This window comes from Tiliqua scincoides, chromosome 2, assembly GCF_035046505.1.
Source record: "Tiliqua scincoides isolate rTilSci1 chromosome 2, rTilSci1.hap2, whole genome shotgun sequence".
NCBI classification, from domain to species: Eukaryota; Metazoa; Chordata; class Lepidosauria; order Squamata; family Scincidae; genus Tiliqua; species Tiliqua scincoides.
In genome coordinates this window covers 133,041,195-133,062,592 of record NC_089822.1, presented here as the reverse complement: position 1 = coordinate 133,062,592, position 21,398 = coordinate 133,041,195, and the positions used below count along the sequence as shown (strand labels likewise).

At 43.2% G+C, this 21,398-nt stretch overlaps 1 protein-coding gene, 2 non-coding genes and 1 pseudogene across 6 annotated transcripts; all 4 read left to right on the top strand.

Moving 5' to 3' along the window:
* Positions 1–1,136: 1,136 nt before the first annotated feature.
* KANSL2 (KAT8 regulatory NSL complex subunit 2) lies at positions 1,137–19,460 on the top strand. Of its 4 annotated transcripts, XM_066615760.1 has the most exons (11): positions 1,143–1,205; positions 1,992–2,071; positions 2,437–2,695; positions 6,162–6,340; positions 6,998–7,112; positions 10,825–10,988; positions 12,338–12,504; positions 12,950–13,046; positions 14,243–14,496; positions 17,665–17,904; positions 18,802–19,460. In XM_066615760.1, exons 3-11 carry the CDS (start codon positions 2,445–2,447, stop codon positions 18,898–18,900), a joined length of 1,566 nt encoding a protein of 521 aa, XP_066471857.1. In that variant the 5' UTR covers positions 1,143–1,205; positions 1,992–2,071; positions 2,437–2,444; the 3' UTR covers positions 18,901–19,460. The 4 variants fall into 4 exon arrangements, with proteins under 4 accessions (XP_066471858.1, XP_066471859.1, XP_066471856.1 ...); XM_066615761.1 differs by lacking the exon at positions 1,992–2,071 and having other exon boundaries at positions 1,137–1,164; XM_066615762.1 differs by lacking the exon at positions 1,992–2,071 and having other exon boundaries at positions 1,141–1,205; positions 14,243–14,394.
* On the top strand, positions 7,289–7,405 carry LOC136642782 (5S ribosomal RNA; annotated as a pseudogene).
* Positions 13,141–13,276, top strand: LOC136643412 (small nucleolar RNA SNORA2/SNORA34 family). The gene has a single exon (XR_010794015.1). It is a non-coding gene; the product is annotated as a small nucleolar RNA SNORA2/SNORA34 family (small nucleolar RNA).
* LOC136643414 (small nucleolar RNA SNORA2/SNORA34 family) lies at positions 18,524–18,656 on the top strand. Its single transcript, XR_010794016.1, has one exon. It is a non-coding gene; the product is annotated as a small nucleolar RNA SNORA2/SNORA34 family (small nucleolar RNA).
* Positions 19,461–21,398: the final 1,938 nt, after the last annotated feature.

The following is a 21,398-nucleotide window of genomic DNA, read 5'->3' as shown; positions in this document are numbered from 1 at the left end:
TTTGCCAAGGCGTGAGCTCATTCCTCTTCAGTAGCTGCCTGGCACCTGCTATCTACACTTCAACGTGTAATCACCCTGAGCTGAGGCTCCAAGCCCCAGCTTCAGTCAGCTTCTTTCAGTCAGACTTGCAAAAATGGTTCTTTATTAAAGCCAAGCAGCTTTTACCATTGTGTGTTGCTATACTTTATACTGGGCTATCCAGTGGCCTTTACATGTGGGTTACAGGCTGGGGTCAAAGGTCACCGTGCCTTATTGTTGCATCTCTGGTGAGGTGTTGCTAGGAAAGCAACTGGGCCTGGAGGGTGGCAGAAATGCTGCAATTCCCACTGTGACAGCAAGTGCAAATAGAAGTGTTGGCTTTGGTGCTACAAAGAGTAAGCCTAACTTTGCCTTTGCAGCAGACTCCAGTTCCCCGTAACTGGGTGTAATAAGAGTGCAATTCTATCCACCCTTACCTTGGAGGAAACCCCCCTGACTCTAATGGGTCTTACTTCTGAGTAGACAGGCAGAGGATGGGGCTCTGGGGCTGAAAGCCTTCCACACTTTCCTGGGAGGAAGCCCCACTAACTGTAATGGAACTTACTCCTGTGTAGACAGGCAGAGGATGGGGCTCTGGAGCTGAAAGCCTTCCACACTTTCCTGGGAGTGAGCGCCACTGACTCTAATGGGTCTTACTCCTGAGTAGACAGGCAGAGGATGGGGCCCTGGGGCTGCATGCCTGTCCACACTTTCCTGGGAGGAAGCCCCACTGACTTCCTTCAGAGCAGATCTGCACGGGCTTGGCAAGTCTGCTAGGCGAATTTCACCTTGCAATATCCCCTCAAGGAAAGACAGGTGCATTACCTTCCCCGCCCTTGGAACGGCACGCCACAGTGCAACAGCCCAACACTCTCCTGGAAGCCCAGGCAGTTCCCTCTCCACACAGTCTCAAGCCCCGCCTGCAGGAGTGCGGCACCCCACTCTTGAGCGACAGCGCCTCCGACGAATGAGGCTTGTGGGATCCTCCCCAGCCAGCCAGGCCTTGCCCAATACCCCTTTGCTGCTTCGCCCCTCCCTTTTCCTTGAGTGACGGCGCCTTTCTCCAATCGCGTTCTAACGCCCACTGGCCAATCCGCGGCGGCGGCATCCCGAGGCGTTGGTGAGAACTTGGGCGCGAGGGGGAAGGTAAGATGGCGGCGGCTGCGGCGGCGCGGAGGAGCGGCGAGGTGAGGGCTCTGCTGGGTCGCTCTGCTCCCTGCTGGGGAGGCTTCTTCGGCTCGGTGGTGGTGGTGGGCCGTGCCGCTCCGCAGAGGGAGCAGTAGGAGAAGAGGTGGGAGGGAAGGGGCTGTGGGCGGCTGTTGGAATTTCCTGCCCGGGGTGGAGGCGGAGTCGGAGTCGGAGTGTGGGCCCGATCCTATCCACACTTTCCTGGGAGTAAGCCCCATGAACTACAATGGGACTTACTTCTGAGTAGATGGGCTGGGGCTCTGGGGCTGCAAGCCTGTCCATCCTTTCCTGGGAGTAAGAAAGGGAGTAAGAAAGAATAGTCCCGTTGACTATCATGGGACTTACTTCTGAGTAGACATGCAGAGGCTTGGGCTCTGAGGCTGCAATCCTCCCTGCACTTTCCTGGGAGGAAGCCCCATGGACTCTAATGGGACTTACTTCTGAGTAGACAGGCACAGGATGGGGCTCTGAGGTGCAGTCCTCCACACTCTCCTGGGAGGAAGCCCCATTGACTATCATGGGACTGACTTCTGAGTAGACAGACATGGGCTTGGGCTCTGGGGCTGCAATCCTCTCCACACTTTCCTGGGAGTAAGCTCCATGGACTATAATGGGGCTGACTTCTGAGTAGACAAGCATAGGATTGGGTTGTGTGTGTGTCTAAGAATTGTGGACAATATTTTGAGTTGAAATAGCCCCTTCTCTGTTTCTCAGTTGCTGTGCCATGTGCCCTCCAACCCCCTCCCTTCACAATGGGTTTTCCTCTTCTTTCCCATGCCATTTAGTTATCCCTAATTATAAAGAGGTAAACAAGCCTGGCCTGGCAGTCAGCAGGAAGAACGGAAATTGGGGAGGGAGAAATGAGGTAAGGTTATTGGGAGCAAAATATTCCACCACTAAGGTCCCCGCCACATGCTGTGGCTCTTCCTTTGTTGTGGGGGTTTCCTGAATTGAAGACTTAAATATGAGGACCAGTTTAAGCTGGAAGCAGCATGGCATCCAAATTTGGGGTGGTGGCATGATGGGTGGGGGAGAAGTATAAAGGTTGCTTGGAAAGGCTCTTAGGGTGCAGAAGGGTTGTGCGTGGTGTTGGTGTTGAAGCAGAGCACTTGTTCCCATTTCGTCAGAGTTGTGCATTTAAACTCCTTTGGGTAGTAACCTGACTCCTTAAACTTAAGTCTATAGTGCTATGTAGGTTGTTGCTACTATGTTGCTGTATGTTCCTTTTAGCCATTGGCATGAACAGAATTCGCATCCACGTTTTGCCTTCAAGTCGGGGACGACTCACCCCCGTGCCACGGCCGCAAGAGGCCTTGTCATGTGCCTTTGCTCACCGACCATGCTCCCACCCTCGTTTGGAGGGACATGAGTTCTGCATTAAGCACATTCTGGAAGACAGGAACGCACCCTTCAAGCAGTGCAGTTACGTTTCCACTAAGAATGCGAAGAGGTGCCCAAATGCAGCTCCTAAGCCTGAGAAGAAGGATGGGTATGTGTTATGTGTGGTCAGATTGTCTTCAATTAATAATATTTTGTATTCTGTCTCCTTATTCTGTAGTTTGGATTGAGTTATATATCTAGTGCAGACCGTAGAGTTCTATAGAGTGTGCATTATGGAGAGTCATCCTGAGGACTCATTGGCTAAATGAAATCCCTCCAGCACCACCTTGATCTGGCTCTTAGCAGCTTCTCTATGACTGCTATTAATCTGACTTTCCTTGCTTTTGGCCTTCCCAGATCAGGTGTGTTGTGGCCTATGTGCTGACAGCTGTGCTGTTTTAAGGGGCACTGGTAGATTTTCTCTGTTCTGATCCCTCCCGCAGGTAACAGCTCTTGCTTTGGAGTCATTTTGCATACACCCTGATCAAAGGGGATGGGGAGATTTTGTGTCTGGCAAGAATGTATATGAATATACGTTCATTTTGTGCCTGAGTGCACTTTTTGTGAAGTCCATTGGTCAGTGTAAACTGATATCACTGCACTTAGACAAAGAGAATTATCTGCCCCATGGTGGTGGCTTAAAACCTAAATAGCAGAGTCTACAAACTTCCAGATGGTATTTGGGCTCAAACTCTGCAAGCATCAAAAAGGAGGTTCATGATGGAAGTTTTTGTTGAGGAAGGGCTGTAGGTTAGTGGTAGAGCAAATGCTTTGCATGTAGAGCAGTGGTTCCAAACTCCTACAAGAGAGTTGGTAACCACTTAAGTAAGTCCGGGAACAGGGCTAAGTCAGTGGTGTAATCCCCAGGATCACACTACTGCTGGGGTTTTTTCTTACCTTCCATGAGCGGCACCAGCCTCTGGGAGGGATACAGGGATCCCCACAGATGCCTCCGCAGGGCTCCTCAAGCCTCAGAAAGTGTAAAAAAGTGATTGGAACCTACTTCCAGTTTGAAGTCATGAACCCAGAAATGGGTCTGATTGCCTTTTTACACTTTCTGAGGCTTGAGGAGCCCTACGGAGGTGTATCCAAGTATCCCTGCACCCTCAGCAAGAAAAATATCTTTTGTTCCCAGCAGCAGCACAATCCCAGGGATCACTTTGCTATGTTCTCCCCTTCTCCACATAGGCCAGTGCTTCCCAGGCTGGTGTGTTGCAACCCACCAGTTTGGGAAGCACTGCTGTAGAAATTTTGGTTCCTGGCATCTTGGAGTTGTGTAGTGAAAATTTTCATGTCTGACTCTGGAGAGCCACAGCCAGTTTGTATAAACAATACTGACTCCTGAATAGACTAATAAACCTTATTCAGTATAAGGCTGCTTCATGTGATAAGACTTTAGCCAAAATTATGTACATGTGCCTAATTTTCATTGTGTTCATGACTTTGAAGTGTTTTGTCTCAAGAATAAGGCCTGGTCTTTGTGGCTAAGACTGTGCAGTTGCTTTACGTCTAGGCCAGTGTTTCTCAACATTTGTCCTCCGCTGTACCACTTCACGTGGTCCACCTACTCGAAGCACCACTCGAAGCACCGCAGGCACTCGCCCATAAGTCGATCCCACACATAAGTCTAGGGCACGTTTTGAGCCAACAATCATAGAATTTTCTATGACCCTCCGATAAGTCAGGGGTTAAACTTAAGGGGTGTCTGACTATAGTTTTGTCTGATTTTATCCAAGGCCAGATCCTGAAAAAAAAACCTACCACTGATTGTTACCTAAGAACTGTAGTCTCTAATTTATTAAAAACCTAGTAAAAGATCATAAGATACATTTTTATTCTTTTTAATTTCTGGTCACCACCTTTTTGTAAACACTATCAGAATAAGTGCACTGTAAACAACATACCAGTAAAACAGTGCTTCCCAGCCTGATATTCATGTACTCCCAGGGACACTCAACAGGACCTTTAGGGGTATTTGAAAAAGAATGGCAGAAAAAGGCAGGTCATGCTCCAGAATGCCTTGCAAGAATCTGCAAGGCAGGAAGGGAGGTAGCTAGCTGGCTGTGAAAGCCAAACCAATAGCTAGTTTTTGGTCATCAATTCATCTATGAACCAGTGATTGAAAACCAGCACAGTAAAAAAGCTGAAACATAATATGGAAAGTGATCAATCACCCAGAATTTCTCCGCACACTTCTGGTGCAAAACAGTGCAAAGGCAGTGTCTTCTGTTTTTCAAACAGATGAAAAGAGAAAACACTGTGATGAATACATGAAGTCTGGGCTTTCATAGAGAGATGATGTGGGGTTGTATTATTACATTTTGCTAATATGAAGGGTACAATTTATGGAAATGGGCTGCCAAGGGATATGCAAGTGAAAAAGGGTGGGAACCACTGCAGGAGAACCATGAATCAAATCCGCCTTTAAGGTGTCTGGCGTGTTAAGCCAGAAGCGCTACATACAACATACAACCCATAACACATAACTGAGAGTGTGCAATTCAATTCACAGCAGAGAGATGCAGCTGCATATATTTGCAACCCTTTTTACTCAGAAGTAGACCCACTGCTTTCCATGGGTGGTGTTCTTAAGTAATGGTGCACTGAATTGTAGCCTGGGACTTTGCTTCAAATGGAAAGGAGGATCCCATCCTGGTGTTGAAAGAAACAGATCCCTGCTAAATGCAAAACAGAACCAGGCTGCAACAGCATTTGCAAAAGGGAAGGAGGAGAATAAAAGGTTAACTTTGGCTGGAAAGTTACTATAGAAACAAATGATCTCTGCATCTGCTGCTTGAGAATCAAATTTTTCAGAGTTGAAAAGGCTCTGCCCTCTGATTGACCCAGAGATAAGGTGATAGGTGGAGCTTGATTACTTGGCAAAAATTTTACATACTATAGGTAACTGGCGATGACATCTGGGTTGGGAAGTCAGATGCATGCAACAAACACCAGTAAAAGACTCTGGATGGACAGGAAGGCTTTTTCAAGAGTGGAAAAGCATGCTTTGGAGCTCTGCCTGCCAAGCCAAACCTCCTATCACTGTTGTTGCATCACATTCCTGGTCTTGCTGCTGGGTGGCAGGTATCCAGGAGTCCTATGAGTACCACCAGACATATCTGAAGTACCACTTGTGGTACCTGTACCACTACTGTTGAGAAACACTGGTCTAGGCTGCTTTTCTAGGACATAGCTACTTTTTGTTTCTTAGGAAAGGACTGCATATGTATTTGGTGTATATCTGAAAATTTATATCTACAGAAATGAATGCAAGGTTTCCAGGTATCAGTACCTGAAATTGCCAACCTCCCTGCCACAGGTACTTGCATTTTAGCTTGTTGCTTTTGTGCTTAAATATTCCTGAATTTAAAACATGCTCTGTATATCTAAAATATATATTTGCCCATTTTTAAAAATTAAGTTGTCTTTAGGAGGTTTGTAATCTACTTGTAACCTACAGTAATGCTATTATAAAGAAAATAAAGGCATAATTGTTCATCATATTTTTAATATTTAAAATATGTATTCTGGAGCCCATAGAATTCTGAGGTTTTGTTTTTCCTTTTCACATCTAGAGTGCCATTCTGTGCTGAACATGCTCGCAAAAATGCTCTGGCTCTGCAAGCTCAGATTAAGAAATCCAATCCTAGCCCTGTACAAGAGTCTCTCCTGTGTCAGCTAAGTTCCTATGCCAAGACAGAGCTGGGCTCCCAGACGGCAGAGAGCAGCCGCAGTGAGGCCAGCAGAATACTGGGTGAGTGGACTAGCTGATAATGCCAACCTAGTCAAGTTGTTCTTTGACACAGTTATACCAGTTACTGTGTTATTGGTATAAAATGAACGAGAGAGAGAGAGAGAGCTTTCAGTTTGCAGTTGAAAAACGATTCAAGAGAAGAGCCAAAAGCAGAAAGTGCTAGATATTGTGCTCAGTGCTAACTTGCTTTTACAGCATATAAGGTTTTTCCTTCCATGCACATTATGTTTCCAAGTGCTGTTTTTTAAAAATATTCTTGTAATAAAAAGTGTTAGGTAATTTGATCAGTATCCAGAGCCATTTTAAACATTTGCTATCTGGAAAGACACTGACGTATATTAGCAAAAGCATCCAAGTGATGGGTCTCAGGAAGTGATTGGTCAGTTAAGAAGTCCCGAGATAAATATTGGTACTCTTGCTTTTATAGTTAACCCTTCATAAATATTTTACAATTTTAGGTGATGCTATTGAGATGTTAGGTCTGTCGTTTTATATACTTAAAAACAAAATGCACAAATGCTGTTGTAGAAAATCCTTCCAGGTAGGATGAAATGGGTACATAGTCTTGCATTCATGTGACCATATTAACTTTTGATCTATGACAACATTCTTAACCAATTTTTATCCAAATAAATATAATGAGTTTCTAACTTTCAGATGAGGATAGTTGGAGTGATGGAGAACAGGAGCCACTTACTGTGGATCAGACATGGAGAGGCGATCCTGACAGTGAAGCAGACAGCATAGACAGTGACCAGGAGGACCCTTTGAAGTGAGTCATGTGAATGATGATTCTTTTCTAAATGACTGCTGAGAGACAATAGATTTGAAATTGAATTCAAAGTAAAATTTAACTTTTCTATGAACAGCACTACTACAGATTTTAAAAAAAACTGCTAAAGCTTGCAATTAATAAACATTATTATTATTAACAGTATTTATATACTGTTTAGCAACTGTTACCCTGCACATGCCTGATCTCGTCTGATCTCAGAAGCTAAGCAGGGTCAGGCCTGGTTAGTACTTGGATGGGAGACAGCTTGGGAATACCAGGTGCTGTAGGCTTACACCATAGTCTTTTGAGACTGAAGGTTGCCAACCATTTTTTCAACAAAAAAGTTCACAAAGCGGTATACAGAGAAAAATCAAATAACTAATGGCTCGCTGTCCCAGAGAGCTCACAACCACATTGTTAAGATTATTTATAGATTACTTTCCAACAACAAAAAGTTCACAAAGCAATTTACATAACATTGGGGGGGGGGGATAAAAGCTGTTCCCTCTCCCAAAGAGGCACATAGTCAACAAAAAGGCATGAGTCAACTAAGTAGCCACTGGGAGAGATGCTATACTGCAATGAATAGGAACAGTTACAGTGGTGCCTTGCATAATGAAATTAATCCGTTATGCGAGTTTTTTGTTTTGCGAAGCGCGTTTTCCCATAGGAATGCATTGAAATTTAATTAATGCGTTCCTATGGGCAAGAAAAGTCAAAACAAAGTTAAATTTGGTTTACAAAGTGTTTATTAAGTGCTCTTTAAAGGCATGCATACTGTACAGAGGATTTCAAAAACGGGGGGGGGATGCTGAGTGGGGAGCTTGAAGGCTGTAATCCTGTGCACACTTTCCTGGGAGTAAGCACAATGGGACTTACTTCTGAGGAGACATGCACAGGATTGTGCTCTAAGCTGGGGAGGACAGAGCAGCTGCACTCAATTGCTTCCTTTTGCAGTGATCATGGGGGGAAACGTGAAGGAAATGGGGCAGTGAGAGGGTGAATGAGCGATGGGGGGATGCTGAGTGGGGAGTTTGAAGGCTGTAATCCTGTGCACACTTTCCTGGGAGTAAGCACAATGGGATTTACTTACATAGACATGAAGATCCTCCCCTTACTAGGGTGGATGGGATCATAAAGTGACATGAAGATCCACCCCTTACTAGGGTGGATGGGATCATAAAGTGACATGAAGATCCGCCCCTTACTAGGGTGGACGGGATCATAAAGTGACATGAAGATCTGCCCCTTACTAGGGTGGATGGGATCATAAAGGGACATGAAGATCCTCCCCTTACTAGGGTGGATGGGATCATAAAGGGACATGAAGATCCTCCCCTTACTAGGGTGGATGGGATCATAAAGTGACATGAAGATCCGCCCCTTACTAGGGTGGATGGGATCATAAAGTGACATGAAGATCTGCCCCTTACTAGGGTGGATGGGATCATAAAGTGACATGAAGATCCTCCCCTTACTAGGGTGGACGGGATCATAAAGGGACATGAAGATCCTCCCCTTACTAGGGTGGATGGGATCATAAAGTGACATGAAGATCCGCCCCTTACTAGGGTGGATGGGATCATAAAGTGACATGAAGATCCGCCCCTTACTAGGGTGGACGGGATCATAAAGGGACATGAAGATCCGCCCCTTACTAGGGTGGACGGGATCATAAAGGGACATGAAGATCCTCCCCTTACTAGGGTGGACGGGATCATAAAGGGACATGAAGATCCTCCCCTTACTAGGGTGGATGGGATCATAAAGGGACATGAAGATCCTCCCCTTACTAGGGTGGATGGGATCATAAAGGGACATGAAGATCCACCCCTTACTAGGGTGGATGGGATCATAAAGTGACATGAAGATCCGCCCCTTACTAGGGTGGATGGGATCATAAAGTGACATGAAGATCCGCCCCTTACTAGGGTGGATGGGATCATAAAGTGACATGAAGATCCGCCCCTTACTAGGGTGGATGGGATCATAAAAGGACATGAAGATCCCCCCCTTAAGACAAAACAAAACAAAAATTTGTTATGCGAAGCATAAGTCATAAAAATTTGTTGTGCGAGTTACCAAACTTCGCACAACTCTTTCGTTCTGCGGGTTTTTCGCTGCGTGGGGCATTCGTTATGCGAGGTACCACTGTACTTTCCTTCTACTGCATACAAGAGAACCATCACTTGAAAAGCTGCCTCTTTGTCGAGTTACTTCATACTTCTACACAGGGTAGATGTATGTTAGAAGTGGGATTTGGGGGGGAGGAAGTGGGTGTATGTGTGAGTGAGAGGCATACCATGCAGGATATCAATATGTGATAGAAAACTTGGTTAATTCTCACCATTCTGGAGCAGATTAATTATTCTATCCAGATACAATCTTGGCTAGCAGTTTGGTTTTTAAAGATCACAAAATAAACCTTGGAACTTCTTCATTCAAGGGGTTTATATCAAGTCTGTTCCCATGTGCTGGCCTTCCAAGTAATAAAACATCTAAAATTTAGATGTGTAGCTTAGTCTGTCGCAAAGGCTTGAGGCAGGTATGTTAAAATTCCTCTGCAACCTTCCTAACTTCGATCACCAAAAAGCAGCCTAAATGAAGCCGTAAAAGTGCTTTTGAAAGAAGACCTGGTTTTAGATGTCGCCATGGCAGGCATTCCAGTTATGCAACAACATTTGTTGTCGTATTCATTTTCTGATACCTTGAATTTACGTGGGAGAGGTTGTTTAGTGAGAGAGCCATTTATAGATATTTAAAACAAACAACTCTCTGTGCATGCTTTGTTGGAAACTAGCTCACAGACAGTACAGTGAAGAGGGTGCTGCTGTTCAGTCTCTGAGATTGCATGGAGTTAGAAGCCCTCTTTAAATACATTGAACCTAAGCTTTCAGAGCTTGTCCACCTAGTGGTGTACTGTATATCCAGTTTCTATTGGGCAATTCACTGTTGCATCCTAAACTAGCTGAAGATGATGTTGGTCTTACCATAGTGACTTCCATGTACTGTATTAATTATAATCTCATATTGTTTTGCCCTTCATAATATTAGGGGGCTGTGACCCTCTCGTCTCTGGAGATGCTTCTGAGTTCCAGCCAAAAACCAGTAGTGATGTTTTTTGGCTGAAAACAGCCATTCTGAGGACGCGGGCAAACGTCTGTGGCCTCTGCAGTGCTCAGAAGCCCCTCTAGAGGCAAGGTGAGCGCAGCTCCCTTCGCCTTCAGCGGGTCCTGGCTGTGAGGACAGACATTTGCCGCTATCTGCGAGGAGGGGGGATTCCAGAACAGAACCCCTGCGGATAAGGGGACACACCTGTATGTGAATGGTGCTTCTAGCTGTTGCAGTCTCTGGTGACAAGTCCAGGAGCATCCCAAATCTTGTGATTGAGTTATATCAGTGGCCTCCTGGGCTTTCTGGAATACTTGTTGTGTGCCCATAGAAAAGCATTGTTCTGTCTTCCTCTTCGTGTTGGTTTGCAGTTTCTCAGACGAAAATAGCTCATCATCCCAACTAGTGGTGTCATAGTTCTTGAACTGATTGCTTTCAGTTGAAGGGCACTGAAATATAGCTGATTGAATTATTTGCTCTTAAATAGCTTCTTTTTTGCTGCCTGACGCTATTTTTGCTGGCACTTTGATGTTTATAGCTAAAGTGAATAAGTTGAGTCAGCTTGCTTACTTATTAAATTGGATCCTGTTTCTGATAGGCATGCTGGTGTGTATACTGCTGAGGAAGTGGCATTGATCATGCGAGAGAAGTTAATAAGGCTGCAGTCTTTGTATATTGACCAGTTCAAACGTCTTCAACATCTCCTAAAAGAGAAGAAACGCCGGTACTTGCACAGCCGCAAAGTGGAACATGAAGCTATAGGTAAATAGCCATAGTTCTACCTTTGAGCAGTTTTGAAGTGTAACACAGAGGCCAGGTGCTAACACTTGCCTGAATTTCATTAAGGTGGTGATCTGAAAGTAATATAGAGAGAGTTGCAATGCCTAGTGCTATTTCTGAAGATTTGTTTAGAAGCCTTGTTGGTGTTTTGAGGGATGGTACTAATTTAAGTTTCAAATCAATTAGGAATTTACCAGACCCCAGAGAGAATCATTAGGTACCACCAGTCCCTTAAGGTAGGAGAGCTGTATTATGACCATGTGTGAAACACATCCCATATGAATTTAGAAACCTGGCACAAGCATCAAGGGAGAGATGGGCTCTTCGTACAGCTATCAAATGATATTGGCAGCATGGTTTGCCATTTTAAGAATGTGTATTTGTTAAAATGTGACTTCATTTGACTTCCATATGAGACTAGGTCAGTAACCTTGTCCTCTCTTGTGTCTAGTTGTGAGAAAGTAAAGGTTTAACACATAGTTTTTCATGTGATTTGGTTTAAGCCAGCTGTCTTGAAATATGTTAAGTGGAACCCCAGTTTACAATCAAATCACTTCACAGTAAAACACCTTCATGGTAAAACAAGGTTCACTAAACAATCAGTTACTCACTTTACAGACAGGACCTCATGGGTGATAAGCCAATCAGCAATGTGAATGTAAGCAATTGGTAGCATCTTACCCAGTATCGGCATTTTGAGCATCATAGCTGTGTATAAGAAGGGTATTGCCGATGCAGATACAAGCCTTCTAAGAAATGTTTCCGCCAGTAGCAGTACTTTTTAACAACATGTACTGCGGGAAGGATACTGCCTGATAATTTGGAGTTTACAATTGCCACATTGTGTAGATTGTTAACTGTGGCCCCTGAAGAACACAGTAGGCACCTTTCAAATAATCTTTTAGAGAGGGTAATGGCTTAGTTCTGGGGCAGAAACGTCAACTTCTGAGGTCTTGCAACAGATTACCAAAGGACAGTGCATTATTGGGTTCATGTTACAATATTTTCACAATACGGTGGTGTCTCTGGAACAGTTTACCTTTGTAAAGCAGACATCCACTGTAATGCATAAGGGTGGGCTAAGCATTTGTTAAAACTTTCATTTGGATGTTGCTCTGTATCCACCCGTTTTGTCTATCTTTTATGTTTAAATCTTGATGTTATGGATAGATGATCTGGAGGAGGAAGTGCAGTATTGGGGTAAAGTCAAATGCTTTTTCTCAAGACCTTCAGTAAAATTACAGAGGTGCTCTTCTTAGTGTTACTGGGATTTGCAAAGGCAGGGTAGTACCTCGAGTCTGTCTTGAGGATGCTTCCTTGGTGTCTTCCAGGTAGCAGCCTCCTGACAGGCCCAGAGGGACTTCTGGCTAAAGAACGTGAAAACCTGAAGCGACTGAAATACTTGAGGCGATATCGGCAGCGCTATGGTGTGGAGGCTCTTCTGCACCGGCAGCTGAAAGAACGCAGAATGCTGGCCACTGAAGGTGCTGCCCAGCAGGTACTTGAGTCAGGCTGCACTTCATATGTGTTGTGAATCTCTTGGCTCAGTGAAAGTATAAATTGTAGGCTTATTGATTCTCCTCTGAAGTCAAGGTGGGGGCAGAAAGACTAGTTGACTCAAATGTTTAATATTCTTGAAGGTTTTCAGATATCAAAAAAATCCAAAGCTGAACAATTATGTGTTTGAAGACAGATCTTCCATCTACTTTGCACAGTAAATGCCTTTATAGCTAAATGCATTCAGTCTCAGTCTGATTTTTATCCTGGCAGTTTGATCTGTTTTAATCAGCTCAGCTGCTTTCTTGATTGCATGTGGGAAGAAATGTTTTTGTTATTCCTAGTTGTGTGATAATTGAATGCAAGAATCTATTCTGGTGTAAACCAGTAGCTTCCCCATCAACAGCCTGGAAAACTTACATGGTTCTCTAATCTATCCATTTCAGGCACACACTACCCGTTCCAGTCAGAGGTGCTTGGCTTTTGTGGATGATGTTCGATGTTCCAACCAGTCTCTCCCAATGACAAGACATTGCCTTACTCGTATCTTTTTTAATCTTTGTTTTTATGTATCAGTATTTGTGAAAGTTTGATGAAATGTAGATAACATCTTTGTCATCCTTCCTAAATTTTTTTCTTGGCCCTGAATCAAGGCTGGTGGCTTGCTGTAGCTGCTGGTTTCAAACAGGAGCCCAAAAAAATGCCTTCCTGTGGTCTGTTGGCTGTTCTTTTGGTTCAGACTGGAACAGTCAGTTCAGTTGGAAGCAACAACCAAACCTCAAAAAGCTACAGTAGAACCACAAGCTGAAATAAAGCCAACCACCTTGATCCCTCTAGAATCTCATTTCTGGACACTTAGAAGTAAAGAGTTTGTTTAGAGTTCTGTATCCAGTTTTAGCAAGCTGGTGCAGAGTCTACTTCGATTTGGTACTTGAAGCTTCTACTCCATCTGAATTTAGATTCTTTGTGACACAGACTTGGAAACAAACTATGCTAGTACCTGGTTCTTGGATAACTGACTACCAATTGTGATGTACGAAGGAAATTCGTACACAGACATTCATGACTCATATAGGGTTTATACATCCTGTTTTCTATTTTGAGGCTAAACATACTAAAATATAGAGTTGGAAACTAAAGACTTGCAGATCTCCTGTACCACTTTAGTACAGGATTATATTCCTACATTAAAACCAAAACTGTTATGGATTATTTCTGCAGACTATGCTAGTGCGTGTAGATTTCGGTCTTGTGGCTTCATATTTTGTTGTATAGAAGAATTTCTAAGAAATATGATAAATTAGAATAAGTACAAAAGTCTTCTGCCATTTTGGCCATTCTGCATCCCTCTCTGAAAGTTTTCACAGTAATACCACCTCTAAAACTGCCCCCTTTAACATTTTCATTTCAGTGCTCTTCACCCCAAATTGACTGACATCTGTTTTGCCAAATGGGAGCATTTGGTAAGTGCTCCCGTTTTGGATAGGGTGGACGTAATTGGCTCCCATTGCATTCAGTGGTAACACTTTTAGCACTGTTTTACATGGTGCTTGGCTTTGGGAGAATAAATTCCCTGTGATTGAGCTATTGCTGTATTTTTAAGGTTGCTCACTATATTTCAGGTCAGCTGACTTTACAAAAGTCTGCTTTAACAGTTTTTTTCCCTAGTACTTCTGCCCTGGCAGAACTGACCTTGCCAGTTTGCAAATCTTGCTTATTTCCGTTGACTGGGTCTTCAGATATTTGCCAGGATACCAACCAGCTTCTCTTTAAGCTGTGCCATGGGTCAGAAGAAGCATCCTGTAGCAAGCCAGTGCCTGTAAGCCTTTCTGAGAATCCCTGCTGCCCACTTCATCTTCAGCTACCGCCTCAGATGTATGTCCCAGAGCAGGTACTGTCTGTTCCCGAGGAGCTGGAAACTACTTCCGCGGATCTCTACTTGAGTGCAGCTGAACTCCGGCCCACAGAAAACTTGCCGCTGGAGTTCAGTGATGTAAGTGTATTGTAATAGAGCACTTGCCCAGGCCACTTCAGAAAGTACAATTACTGCTGAATTGGGTAGGAGACTTCAGTAGTTGCATTGGTTTGAAGTACATGTAAACATAAGGGAGCGTGCTGAAAAAAAAATAGCATAAATTATATAGGAAAGGCTGAGAAGCTAGAACTAGCTACTGTCTGAAAACGTTCAGTAAACATGTAGCGTTGTCACTGCCTTGGGATATGCCATGTGAAACTATAATTAACTGGATACATTATTTGAATTAGTATATTTCCTGAGCACCTTCATATAGTAGGTGCCTAAAACCACAGTCAGGCTTACTATCCAAACAGACTTGGCAGACTTCAGGCATGTGAGCTCTGCTGTGTTTTAGGTCCACCCACCAGAGCCAGATGCGAAATAGTAATTTGAGGTGGAGTCAGCCACATTGATGCTCAGGGGTACATGTGAAGCCATTTCCCTTCGGCTTCCTGTGCACTGTGTTAACCAGTCTGTAGAAGTTCAACTCTACATCTGGAATTCTTACATAAGTCTAAAACTGGTTGGCAGTGCTGCTCAAAATATGGTCGAAAGCAGCCAATTCATATTATTTTACAAGTGAGAAAACACTGAGGCTGATTTCCTCAAGGCCAGTCATAAGAAGGTTTTTCAATGTCTGTGCTAAACTGTAGGTAGTCAGAAATGTTTGAGTTACTGCAGATCACTCAGATCTGTTAGATCTCAGGTCTCCTGCCCAGCTTCGGTCTAAAATAACAGACTGGACAATACAGCAGAAGGGGATTGGGGTCAAAAACAGTTATAAGGTCTATTGGGAAATGAAGAGATGAATTTCCATTGGTATTTTAATAAGAGCTAGATGGCTGCAAAAATATGAAGGGCTGCAGTGGTAGGAAACAGCAAAGGAGAGCAAGGTTGTGGAAATAAGGGTGTAGTTTTGGTTGTGTGGGGGCAAGAAAACGAAGATACTTGAAAATTTTTATTCTTTTAAATAAGAGAAGACTGAGCCAAAATAGGGAACAGAGAAGAGGACTACCGGTAACTTGGTGGCAAACTTCTCCTTTCCTTAATTCTCTTGCACACATGTGTGATCAAACAAATCAAATAAATAAATGTGTACATTTTGCCTGTAGAAAGGGATTGCATCAGAAAAACAGTTGTGGCTTGACTTTTTCTTTGATGTTCTTATTTCCTATGCACAAGGAAGCTTTTATATAAAGAGAGCATTCAAGTATGTTTTTCTTGCACTTGGTGGTGTGTTCCTAGGAAGTCTGTACCCATGTGCTGCTTCTAGATGTGGTGTTCATTTCTTTAGAAAGATGATTATGAAATCTTCCTTACCTGTTTGTAGCAAATGATTCTTCTTTTAGTGTCCATAGGACTCTGGGTAGGTTAGTCAATTTCACATTCTTGATCACTACTGTGATTTTCACGCCAAGGAATTTGGTCCTAGGGTGAGGACGTAGAAGAGCAAGAACCTAAGGGGTTAGATTGGACCTTTTTGTAACTGCATATTTGGAAAGATCAGACCATCCAAATCCGTATTTAGGAGTTCTTTTAAAAAGCAGCTTTTACGCTCTATCTCATAAAGGATGCGTGGGGGGGTTATAATCCCTAGATTACAAGGGTGACCTGCATGTAGACATGCTAAATCTGTGTACTTTAAAATCCATTATTAAACACACACACACACACCCTGTAGACACAGCAATCTGATTTTAATTGAAATGGCTGTCTCCTAAAAAAAATCTGGTAGCCTAAAAGCACCTTGCAGTTTAGTTCCAATCCTAGCTTTGAAAGCTATTCTAAAAGTAGTTGAGGATGTCAAGCTGTTGCTTAATTTGTGGGTAGCTGTAGAGGGTGTGATGTTGAATGCTGTCACTCTATACGTCTCTTCCACCCCATGCTCGCTGTGCACTGATCCTGCTACAGAAAGATGAGTTAAAAGGTCTAGTTTAGTGTTTTGTTCAGCAAGGACTACTAGGTGTAATGAACACTGACCAGATTATTTTGTAAGATGTAACTTTGTAAATTGTGAGTGCTCATATAGTGGTTTTGGCATGTGCTTCCAAAATAAGCACCACTTTCTCTTGGTGGGAGTATATTAAGAGCTTCTGCACGGACCTTAATAGTTTTTCCAAGAGGAATCCTGAGGCTTCATCACTGCTGCTTTCTGAGTTATGTTTGATTCCAACTGCAAAGTTCCTGGCATCTTTGTACCAGCCCTGATGGCACATATGCCTCTATGTGCCTGTTTCAGTAAAATAACATCCTGGATAGAAGGGTTTGTATAGTCTTGCAGCAGGTGCCTTCTCCTGGAGTTCAGGTTTTTGCTACTAAGTTTGCTATTCTGTTAATCAGGTTGAATTCTGTCAACAGAGAGTCTATTACAATCTGTCTGCTTCCTGGGTTTCATTTTACCAAACTTTGCAAGGAATTGCAAGAATCTCCTTCCTCTCCCCCCCCCCATTTCCTTCCTGAGCAAGAGACATGCTGTTTGCAGTAATGGATCCCCTATCCAAGAAAAGCTACTTGCATTTTCTCTTGTAAAATAACACAACCACCAGTGCAGCACAGGTTTCTTCAAGTTGAGACATAATAGGATAGCTCAGTGGTTCCCAAACTTTTTAAACTGGTGGCTCCCTTGACCTTCTGAGCCATTGGCCATGGCTCCCCTTTAGCACTACAATCCTATATGTTGTACAGGGCAGTAGGTTTTTTGTGAGGATTCCATGGCTGCTGGTTTCCATGCCTCCCCGGGGAGCCACTGCTCAGTTTTTGAGAACCATTGGGATAGCTGTAGAGAAATTTTCTTTGATAATCTTAATTTAATCGAGATGAGTTTTGGTTTTATTCAAATATTGCTGCTACTTTGGTTTTCCTGTCCGGCTGAATTCATATGTTATCTACCTTTCTTGTCACAAAGAAAGACCCATTTTGAAGCCTAGGTGACTGTTGGCTAAAAAACAGATCTTGCATTCCTCTTAATGGAAAAGGATGTCAATCTTATTTATTACATGTTCATTTTGTTTTCTTTCCCTTGGTGTCTGCTCTGAACAAGTTGCAAAGAAACCTTTGAAAAGTTTGAAGAAGTTGAAAAGAAACCTTTGTTCTCCCTCTCCCTGCTGGGATCCTAAACAAGCTTTTCTCATTTTCTCTTGGCAGGACTTGGATGTTGTTGGTGATGGCATGCAGTGCCCCCCTTCTCCCCTGCTCTCTGTTTCTTCGGCTGCCCTTGAAAACCAGTTGAACAAAAATGTTGCTGAGGCCCCCATAAATATACACTCAAGTGAAGATTCTGCTCAACAAGGACTCCTAAACCAGGCAGTGCAGCCAGGAAGAGGGGGCACCCCTAGACACACTGCATCTCCTGCCTTGGAGTTTCCACTGGAGCCACCCTGTCAGGTACCGAGCTGGACTTGGAAAACTCATCAAAGTCTTTAATAAACGAAGGGATGGTTTTCATAAGTGTGCTGAATTTGCAAGTTGCTGGCTCAGATCTGTCTCTGTTAGAATCCAGTGAGATTGCCTGTACTGTAGAGATTTTCTTTGTGCCAGCCAGCCTTACTATGTGTACAGGCTGACCACTAAGGAAGAGGTAACCAGTGCTTGTTCATCAAGGGGATTAGCCATCTGTTCATTGTATGTGTTGGGGGAAGGGTGAGCAGTGAGAGCTTCCCCCTCTGTACTGCATTGCACAGCTGGCCTGGTACATTAATGGGGGTGGTGGTGGATAGTTGTTGGCAGGTGGCTGAGGCCTGTTAATTTGAGTCTTGAGAGTTATGACTAGGAAACATTCTCAACCTTTTTTTTTAAAGAAATGTTTCCTTTATCCTGCTTTGTTCATTGGCTTATTTAAACTCTGCTCTGAAATACACTTAAGATGGGAGTTTTATAGTTCATCCTTGCTCATTCTTTCCTTTCTGTTTTCTGAAGAGGACTATGCTTTGACTGAAATGAAATGTCTTCAGGGCCATTCCCAGTTTTTGCCAGGCAAGGGCCCAGACTTATCAGGCTCATTCCACAGGCTCTGGATGAAGGCTGATGGCTTGCTGTAGCCATTGGTTTCAAACAGATGCCAAGAGGAAACTTTTCCCATGGCCTGTTGGCTGTTTGAATTTCAAAATAAAGCAGCTAACATGCTAGGGAATACAGAGGGAAAATCTTCTGCTTGAACCAAACACAAGACTTTGGAGTTCTATATTGCATACCTCTTACAAAACTGTTGCATTATCCCACTCTATGCCTTTTTCTGTAGCAAAACCATAGTGGTATTGTAACTGCCTTCTTTATCTTTACCAGAATAAACAGCATCATGTGACGAGTGAGTCTGGGCCAGAAGAGGGTAAAAATGAAGAACCAGCAACCAACGGGAATTCAGAAGTGGCCTCCAACAGCTGATAGAACTCAAAGAGTTTAGGATCTACTTGGATGATGAAGGCTCTTAAGCTCCTCTTGGCTGTGTGTGTTCCTCCATCTCCCTGTTAAATCTTTCAAGATTAGTGAAATGTCTTTCTGGGAAGGCTCTGCAGCATGCAGGTTATGAATTTTTTTCCATTGGCCACCTTCAAATCTTGCTCGGATGCAATTGCCTTTTACAGTTTGTATTTTAAAAGAAAAGTACCTGATTGAAAATGGAGAAAGCATGGAAAGTGTCTTATTATTTAAGGAATATAAACACTGAGAGGCAGTACCCTAGTTTTATTCTTAGTGATATCCTCAAATAAGAGGAAATGGTTTGGAATATTTTGCTGGTTTATTGGAAGTATGTATTCAAATCCTGGTCTTATCCATGCTGCTTTTTGTTAGCTATATTGTACACTAGCCTGTTCATGTCTGATCGTGCCTGGGTTGCACGGCTGTTTCTTTTTGACACTGAAGTCTGAACTGACTCCAACTTGTAGCTTTAACTTGTGTAAAAATCCCTTCTAGTACAAAAAATAAAAAAAACACTGGATAAAGTTTTATAGCTTACTGTTCTATGTGACTTTAAACTGTTAGCGAAGCCCTCAAAAAAGGAATAAATTGTAGAGCCTGTTGAAAAATTGTCAAGTTACCTTGGTTGGTGGGCTGCAGGAAAAAGAGAGCAGAATTTTGACTTGGATTGAAGCTTTTTGAAGTAATGGGAACAGACGATCATGGCTTTCTTTATCGTTGGTGCAGTGTTGACACTGACTTGAAGATACAGTGAAAATTTAATGCTTTCCACAATACTTTTTTTACCTTCTGTAGCAAAGCACAGTATTATCCTGTAGATGGGAGTTTTTTCTATTTTTGAATGGGTTTTTTAAATTAGGCTGCACAACAATGGGATTATTTGAGGTGAGAGCTATGCTGTCATAACAGCAATTCACAATCTTGGGCAAATGCAGACTTGTATGTCCCTGTATGACATGAGAACAGATTGCTGAAAGCACTGGAAGTGGGATGTGTTTAACCACCATGATAAATGACTTCACTCAAGAGGGTGTGAAATGTGGATCATGCGCTGTTCAGGTCCCTCAGCATCTAGCAGAAATGTACACATTCATGTTCCACTCCAATATTGTCAGCTGCAGAGTTTTAGTTTGGGGAGAAAGGCACCAAAAGAAATGGAAATTCAACAAAGCCTGTACTTCAGAGTTTATCTTTTGCCTGGCTCTGATTTTGGTAGCAGTAACTTGAATATTTAAGTTTAGCCCTATTTTATATTGCCTTACTCCTCTATATCCTTTCAAGCACACACACAAAAAAAAAATTCATGTGCATCTTTGAATAGAGCACTAAAAATGATACACGATTCAACTATCAAATAACTATATTTTTAGCATACATGAAGTACTTTCTTCCTTTGGACTAATGCAAAGGTGCGTTTTCCTTAGCAGAGACCTTTTGTTGGGAACTGCCTCTGTCATTTATTAGCGTGTGACTCTGACATCTGCAGACTGAAGTGGAGTGGGTTGAGAAGAAGGGAGGAGGCAATCTTTAGTCTCAAACTTGGGCCTGGAAGAAGGAATACAGGAAAGGATCTTGTTAAATTTATGTGAGCTGGCTTGCATATGTAGACAAGCATCCAACTTTGAAGCCACTTTGGCCAACCTACTTGGCAAGTGCAGTGGAAGTTGCAGTCGAAGTATGACATACTGAAGTACACACAAGGCCCCCACCCCATACACTTGGGGAGGTTTTGCCTACAGTTTACAGGTGTAGCACAGTACTAGAAAAGTGTGTAGGACTGTAGTCCAACTATGCTGCAGCCAAACCTTCAAGTACACATGTTGTGGTGTGCCAGAAACTCCCTGCTGCACCCATGCCACAATTAGGCAGCGATGGAAGACCATAGGGGCCTCTTTAGAGGTAGAAAGGTGGGATATAAATAAATAGTTGTGGACATTTTCAGCATTTCAGTGAACACTAAAATAAGGGTTTAAAGAAAAGTTGTCAAAACTAAAACCTGAGGAGTAGGACAGTTCAGTGATATGACTCCCCGAAAGGGGAATGCTGGAGTTACATAGTTGCATCCCATACAGTAGCAGTAAAACAGCAACTCTGCACCATTTCCTACTACAGTTTTTTGTTGCGATGACAGAGCTGTGGTAGTAAGTTGGACAAGCTAAAGTGTGCCAAGGTATTTTTGCTCCTAGTGACTTGCACTTCTCCAGGAGTGCTGTGCTAAGTTATTCCATTGGAGTTAGAACTGACACTTTTTCAGGGCCTCTTGCCTTTCCTAAATGCACTGGGTTTTATGTGTTTCAAGTAAGGAAATGACCCAGCTCAAACTAAAATATTAACAGGACTTGGGTGCTTGTATTGAATCTCTATTCAGGTGTTTACACCATTTTCCCTAGAAAGGAGCAGTTGGGAGATTGTTTAGTCATTTATATTCTGTTCGTGTTTTTAAATTCCTATAGCGACAGACG

Excerpts from the sequence above, each read along its gene's own strand:
- KANSL2 (XM_066615761.1), top strand. The coding sequence starts at position 2,445 with ATGAACAGAATTCGCATCCACGTTTTGCCTTCAAGTCGGGGACGACTC. Across the intron at positions 13,047-14,242 it reads GACAAGACATTGCCTTACTC|ATATTTGCCAGGATACCAAC; the intron begins GTATCTTTTTTA and ends CTGGGTCTTCAG. Across the intron at positions 17,905-18,801 it reads CACTGGAGCCACCCTGTCAG|AATAAACAGCATCATGTGAC; the intron begins GTACCGAGCTGG and ends TATCTTTACCAG.